The sequence below is a fragment of the Gossypium arboreum genome, chromosome 3 (genome assembly GCF_025698485.1).
Source record: "Gossypium arboreum isolate Shixiya-1 chromosome 3, ASM2569848v2, whole genome shotgun sequence".
In the NCBI taxonomy this organism is placed as follows: Eukaryota; Viridiplantae; Streptophyta; class Magnoliopsida; order Malvales; family Malvaceae; genus Gossypium; species Gossypium arboreum.
In genome coordinates, this window is record NC_069072.1 from 41,600,075 (window position 1) to 41,607,311 (window position 7,237).

The 7,237-nt window shown below is 34.6% G+C and overlaps 1 protein-coding gene and 1 pseudogene across 1 annotated transcript; one reads left to right on the forward strand and one right to left on the reverse strand.

Moving 5' to 3' along the window:
• Positions 1–303: 303 nt before the first annotated feature.
• LOC108465132 (probable beta-1,3-galactosyltransferase 2) lies at positions 304–4,905 on the forward strand (annotated as a pseudogene).
• LOC108465131 (uncharacterized) lies at positions 4,823–6,829 on the reverse strand. Its single transcript, XM_017765448.2, has one exon. It carries the CDS (start codon positions 6,342–6,344, stop codon positions 5,130–5,132), a length of 1,215 nt encoding a protein of 404 aa, XP_017620937.1. The 5' UTR covers positions 6,345–6,829; the 3' UTR covers positions 4,823–5,129.
• Positions 6,830–7,237: the final 408 nt, after the last annotated feature.

The following is a 7,237-nucleotide window of genomic DNA, read 5'->3' on the forward strand; positions in this document are numbered from 1 at the left end:
GTTTTAAAATTTTTTCATAAATAAGATACACTCTTAATGTAATAATTTTTTCAAATTTTTATATACAACTTTAAATTATTTTAATATTTTAAATATAAAAGATTTATTTTATCTTATAAAAATAAAAATAAAAATAAATTATAAAATAAATAAATAAAAAATGATTAGATGATATTTTATAAACTAATAAAAATATGGTTGATAACTAATTTGGAATTTGAGATTGTTCTAATAAATAATTTAAGTATTTTGAGAATAAATATTTATTTTCACAATATTCAAATACAAAGGCAAAATAACAACACACGTACGAACTCAAATATTAAAAGAACATTGAAGTGAGAGGATAATATGGTAATTTAGGTATAATAAGAGATCGTCTCTCTCACTTGTATTCATTCAACGTCCCTTGCCTGCGAAGTTGAGAATTTTAGAATCCATGGAAAAAAGAACCCAACACAAACACACAAAAGGAATTTTACTTAAAGAAAGCAGCAAAATATAAATCTGTAAAACACAGCATTCCGTGTCTATCTTCTTTCTCTTTTTTTTTTTTTTTATCTTCTTCTTCTTCTTCTCAAAATTGGGGCTATTGGGAGTCATTTTCTGCAACTGGCTTCAAGCTTCCATTTTTACATATGGGTTTTTCTCTTTTTGGATACCTAGTGGTTGATAAGTAGACGGGAATTTAGATTGAAGGCTTCTATAATATGTCTTTTAAAAACAAAGGAGACACGTTTTGTATCAAAGGAATGGACTTTTCTTCTTGGCTTGGGCTGCTTCTGTGCTGGAATGCTCTTCACCGATAGGTATACGTTTTTATTTTTATCCTTCTTCTTTGGGTTTCCAGTTCCGTTGGATTCTCAAAGTTCAAAACTTTTGGCTTTTCATTTCTTCTATTCCAAAATTTGATGATTTTTTAACCTCGCTTTATGATTGTATGTTTAGCAAAATTTTCCTTCATTTCCATGGTGAAACTATGTCAATTCTTTTGCTGATAGATTTTGCTTATTTTCTAAAGATTTCGTTTTCTTTTTACTTGTATTTGTCTTTTAGTTCAACATAAATTTTTTTATAAGAGATAATTATTAGTCCTCCCTTATTTGTACTGCCTCTCAAGGCAAAATGGATCCAACTTTTCTTTTCCTTTATTTTATTTTAGTTTCTTAAATTATGGAATCGACTGCTAATCCTCTGATGTGATTTTAAGTTCTTGAGGTTTCATAATTTTCTTGTTTACGGTAAAGGGGTTTGAATTGGCAAGTTAATATTATGTTGATACAAAAATTCAGCTTTTTAGGGTTGCTATCTTAATATATAAATTGATTTTTTTTTATTTTAAAAAAAGGAACATTGCAGTGTTATTATTCAAGGGCCAAGGAAATCTGCTTCTATAATTATCATTCATGCCATTTTTAAACATTTCCTGGCAGGAAGAGCTCTAACATACACATTCTATAGATAACTGTAAACATTGGTTTAAAATATCCTTGAATGAGATTGTTAAGGCATATAAACTTTTAAGCATTTTAATTTTTAATGCTTCTTGCTAATTGTTTGGCACTTAAAGTTGTTTTTCGGCCCTCATGGAAGTTATATCTTTGAAGATCATTGTTATGAGGAACTAAATAATTCCAACATGGATGCAACCTTAACTAACTTAAAAATTTTGACCCCCTTTTTCTTGGCACATTTATAGATTTTGTTTGACAGGTTAATATTTTAGGTTACTGTTAAAAATTTGGATTCATTTGTTTATGAATGGTTGTATGCTTATAGATGTTACTGAGGCTTTTGTGGCTTCTTAATGTGTAAAATTAGTAACAGGATGGGGACTGATCCTGAACCTAAAGGTATCAAGAGGACAACTGCAGTGGAAGCTGAAAAACTTAAACTAATTTCAGAGGGTTGTAATCCAAAAACTGTAAGTACCGTAATCGCATCATACTTAAAACCTTTTTGTTGCACACCCGAAGTTTTACGGTGTTTAAGTTCATTGGCTTCCTTTATTTGTAGCAGAAAGAAGAAAAGCATGTATCCAAACGCATCATTGGAGAGGTTTTTAAGACTCACCATGCTATACAGTAAGTATTGGTTTTCCATAATAGGGTTGATTTGATTTTAGAGTGGCTGACCGATGAACTTATTGTGTTGTTTCCGATGTAGAACACTGGATAAGACTATTTTGAACTTAGAGATGGAATTAGCTGCTGCAAGGGCAGCACAAGAATCTTTACTCGTTGGTTCACCATTATCCACAGATGCGAATAGAGCAAATCATCTAGGAAGAGAAAGTATCTGATGGTTATAGGAATTAATACCGCTTTTAGCAGCCGAAAAAGAAGAGACTCAGCTCGTGCTACATGGATGCCACAAGGTTGATCTTTTCTTTATACCCTTCATTTCGTTATTTCATTCCGTTAACACACATTAATCACTTTCCCAAGTTATGCCATTAGGATTGCTGAATTAAATCTGCTCTTGTTTTTCTTCCTAAAACTAATGGAACATAGGTGAAAAACGGAATAAGTTGGAGGATGAAAAGAGCATTATCGTTCTCTTTGTTATTATTGGTCCTGGGTGAAGGCTTAATTCACTTTCCTTTGTATTTTTTGGTGGCTGAACTTTGACATGTATTTCTCCTTAAATGCGTTGAACCTATATGCTAGACTGATTTCACTTCCACAGGATGTCCTGATGAATTCTCTTATAAACATAAAATTTTACTTGTATTGATTCTTGATACTGAGAACTTTTAAGTCTGTTTCTAGAATCTTATATATTTCGCATGACAGTGACAATGCAAGGGTGCAAATGGATAACAATAACAGTCCCAACTCACAATTTAAAAACTTAATGTATGCTTTTATGTAATCATTTTCTTTTTCCTATTTCCCAGTGCCACGACGGTTGGTATTTTGGACTGAGCAATTGAAGCTGAGGATAAGAAACATGGAGACTTCTTGAGGCTGCTAGGCTGTTTTAGCCACTATTGATCTCTTTTTATAGGCTTTTCTGCATTAAAATTATGTTCTTCAAGAACACCCTATAACAATTTACTGCAAGGAAAGATTAAATAAGTAAACCGAGCGATATGTTGTTTTATATATCAGCAGGACCATGTTGAAGGGTATCTTGAGTTGTCTGCAAAACCTAAGATATATTTTGCTACTGCTCTTGCTTTATGGGACGCAGATTTTTATGTCAAAGTTGATGATGATGTCGATGTAATAGGTAAGTTTTTAGATTTGTCTACCAAAAGTAAAGTTTACAATCAGACAGACAAAAGGATTTGTTTTTGTTATAATTATCCCTTTACATATGCCTTTGTGCTTGAAGATCAATGCTTCTCTTATATGTTTTCTGTGAGAATTATGATACTTATTGCAGTTAACTGTAATTAAGTGTTTGTTAAAATTTTATTAATACTTTAAGTCATCATCTCCAATTGCTGCAGCGACACTCTGAGAAACTCTAGTTAGACACCGGAAGAAACATTGTGTGTTTATAGGGTGCATGAAATCTGGTCCTGTCCTCTCTCAAAAGTGAGCCAGATTATCAATGTTTTGTTTTTCTTCTGCAAAAGATTTTTGAGAAGGTATATATATATATATATATATATATATATATCAGTTTTCTTAATCGTTATGTTATGGAACAGGGGAGTTAGATGCAATGAACCTGAATACTGGCAATTTGGTGAGTCAGGAAATAAATATTTCCGGCATGCTACCAGAAAGTTTTATGCCATTTCAAAAGATTTGGCCTCATATATATCGATAAATCAGTAAGATCTTATATCCTTGTTTAAGATGAAGCTTGTATGTGAATCTGGAGGCCTGTCCCTTAAGTGTTTTCATTGTTTGCTGCACTAATGATGATTATACACATGCATGATTATGTCAGGCATGTTCTACACTAGTCTGCTAATGAGGATGTTTCACTGGGATCATGGTTTATTGGACTTGATGTCCAGCATATTGATGATCAGAGATTATGTTGTGGCAGACCACCTGGTAAACATCTTAAATGCTCCCAAATCTTTAGAATTGCGATTAGTTTGCACAGAATAAGATGTAAAATCCAACTCTAAACTATAGTACCTTCGCTAAGAATACTGATTCACATGTCGTAGACTAGTTGGATTCTAAAACCTGGCGAAATATGCTAAACACACCAAAAAGCTGAAGCAACTAAATGGTTGTCTATGAACAATGTTACATTTTGTAGGCATGATATTCTGGTGATTTGTTCAAATCCGCGTATATTTTATAGAATCTCCGGGATAAGACCCCTTTGACCATTGTGTAATACATTGAAATCCGTTGTTTTGCTTGAGAGGGGGCACATTTCTGGTGATGGCATTCATTGTTTGTTGAAGTAGACTAAACTATTAAGTAAATGTTTTCCCTTTGCTGCATTTGTTTCCATATTTCTCATAAAGCACTATCATATATGCTCTAGAAATGAAATAGCCTGATCCAAATTATGAAATCAGTTTGCTCTAACGAATGGACTACAAATGCAGATTGTGAGTGGAAGGCCCAAGCTGGCAATGCCTGTGTTGCTTCCTTTGATTAGAGCTGCAGTGGAATTTGCAAGTATGCTGATGAGATTAAAGAGGTTCATCAGCAGTGCCGGGGAGGAGAGAATGCTTTGCGGGGGAGGAGGATGGCATGCATGGTGAATCCTCCAATACCAAATCCTTTTTCTGTAGTTTAATGAAGAGAAGAAAACATTATCAGAGATAGTGAGACACCATTGAAAATGGGGGGACCTTTACAATATTAGTTTTAAGGAAAGTGCCACTATAGCAGCCCCATTCTTTCAAGGCTTGATAGCCAATTTGTAAGTCATAGTTCCATAAATCTCATCATAAATACAAAATATTTTTGGTTCCTTTAATCATCCATTTCTGCAACATTTTCTGTATGTTGATCTCTCCTACAGCTTTTCTAAAATCATGTTTCAGATATGATAAACTTGCAAGGTAAACAAACAGGTTGGGAAATGGTAAAGTATGTGAAGAAAAATACATATGAAAATGAACAGAAGGAAAACATAGACCGAAATTTGAAAGATTGATGATGACCTATTCAAGTTTCAAACACTCAAATGCGAGATGGTGTTCATTTGTCTTCTCTGGAGTGGTCTAATTTGGATGGTGCTTTGAAAATCCACCGCCATCCCTTGAATATTCTTCTATTCTTTTTTATTCCTCTTTCTTCCATTGTCATCTGATATGAACTCCCATTGCTTAAGGCTCCATTTCCAGCCATTGGCAGTGTATTTTCAACGGAACCACCAGAGGATTTATATGGCATAAATTCACTACCTTCTCTCATGCTGCCAAAACCAGACAAAACACCCCCACCCTTCTTCATACTAGGAATATCCCCTTTAGACTCTGCTTGAAAATCAAATTTTAAGTCAATGAAACCCGAATCATCCCCACCATTAAAATAACTCTCTTTCAAAGAAAAGACCCGCCTGTTTGCACCACTAAAACCCCCATCAACATCCATGAAACTGCCGCCGCCCATGCCACTTTTCCTAATGGCTGCAATATCGGACTCCATAAATGTACTGTCTCTTCTTTCACTATCAAAACCACTTCTCCTTGGTTCTGCTTCACTAAACCCACTTTTCCTCTCAGGATCAAAGAGCAAACCGCCATTGACGCCGGAACTCCGTGCAGCCGAAATCGAGCTCCTAGCACCTGAAAAGTTCATCACGTCACTTCCATCTTCTGATCCAAAAAACCCACCCGCTCTGAAACTGCAAAGAGACCTTGACCTTGAAACCCCCATGTAATCAACCACCCACAAATCACTTTTCTCATCACCCCCACAAGCACTCTTCCCACAGTTAGTCTCTTTGTCCCTCTTCTTCTTGAAAAACCTCCCAATTCTCCAAAACCCGTTCTTTTTCTTGATCTCCACACAGCTGCTATTGCTTCTCTTGAGCAAGATAACATCCTCTGATTTAGTATTATTTCCACTACTAGTGCTTTTAGCCTTGGGGTTTGAAACTTGATGATCTCTGCTGTTTTCATTCTCTATCAAGAAGGAGACCCGACCAACGCTGCCCACTTCACCACCGGCGCATGAATTTCGAGGGTTGGTGGCAATTTCAGAGCAAGAGCAAGACGAAAGGCGTTGCTCACCACAGTCGGAGCAAACCAAGTTGATCAAACGATCCTTAAGACAATACGCACATACACCAGCTGAAGACGATTGTGGATGTTTCCTACATGGAACAACATCCGATGAAGTGCTATAGTCTTGGAAAAAATCAATGTTTTTGTTGTTGTACACTTCCACAGCTTTGCCTCTCTCTTTCATGGCTTCTCTTCATCATGTAACTAAAATGGAGCTCCAAACTTGAGAAAGATTGGCTTATCAGGGATTACTTCAGGGACAAGACACAAAACACACAAATCGAAAAAGGGTATAAAGATCAAAATGCTTGCTTTAATAGGCATATATTGAAGCTGATCAAGGAAGGAAAGGATCAAATCAAATATGAAAAAAAAAGGGTAGCTAAAGGCTCTCTAGATATTCAAGTATTGCAAGAGGGAGTAGCTTAACACTTGTAGGTAGATTGAATGATAATAAAAAGCATAGAGAAGGCGTTAGCTTTACGTTTTTTCTTTAGACAAAGAGAAAAACAGTGTTGCAGAAAAAAGCACTATTTCCTACATGTATAATTATGTAGGGACATTATAAGTGAATGCAACAGCAATTTTCAGTAAAGTTGCAAATACTCCAATATAACAACCTTGAACCCTTTTTATTTTTCTTTACGAAGACTATTTCGATTTAGGGTTAGGGTTAGCGCATAAAACTAAAAATGATATTTATAAATCAACCATCAAATAAAATTATCGATGAGACTTTTAAAATTTCTAATGTTTATTAAAATATTAAAGAGTACTCACTGAGACAATTTTAAAAATACAGAAACAGGTTCTCTCACTTTTAGCAAGTGTTTTGAATCAATATGGTCCAAATCCATCAATCTGTCATGTGTTTTCTTAACTTTTTCCCGGATTTTCTCCACTTTATCTTTCTTGAGTATTGACTTTTTTTTGCCCATGCTAAGTGACACAAACTACGTTCTTAATTAGAATTGTTTTCTTCATTTCTTTTTTGTTCTATTATTGGATTGATGAAAGTTACCTATCAGGCAAAAAAAAAAAAAAAAAGGCATAAAAAGAGCTTAGTTAAGAATGCAT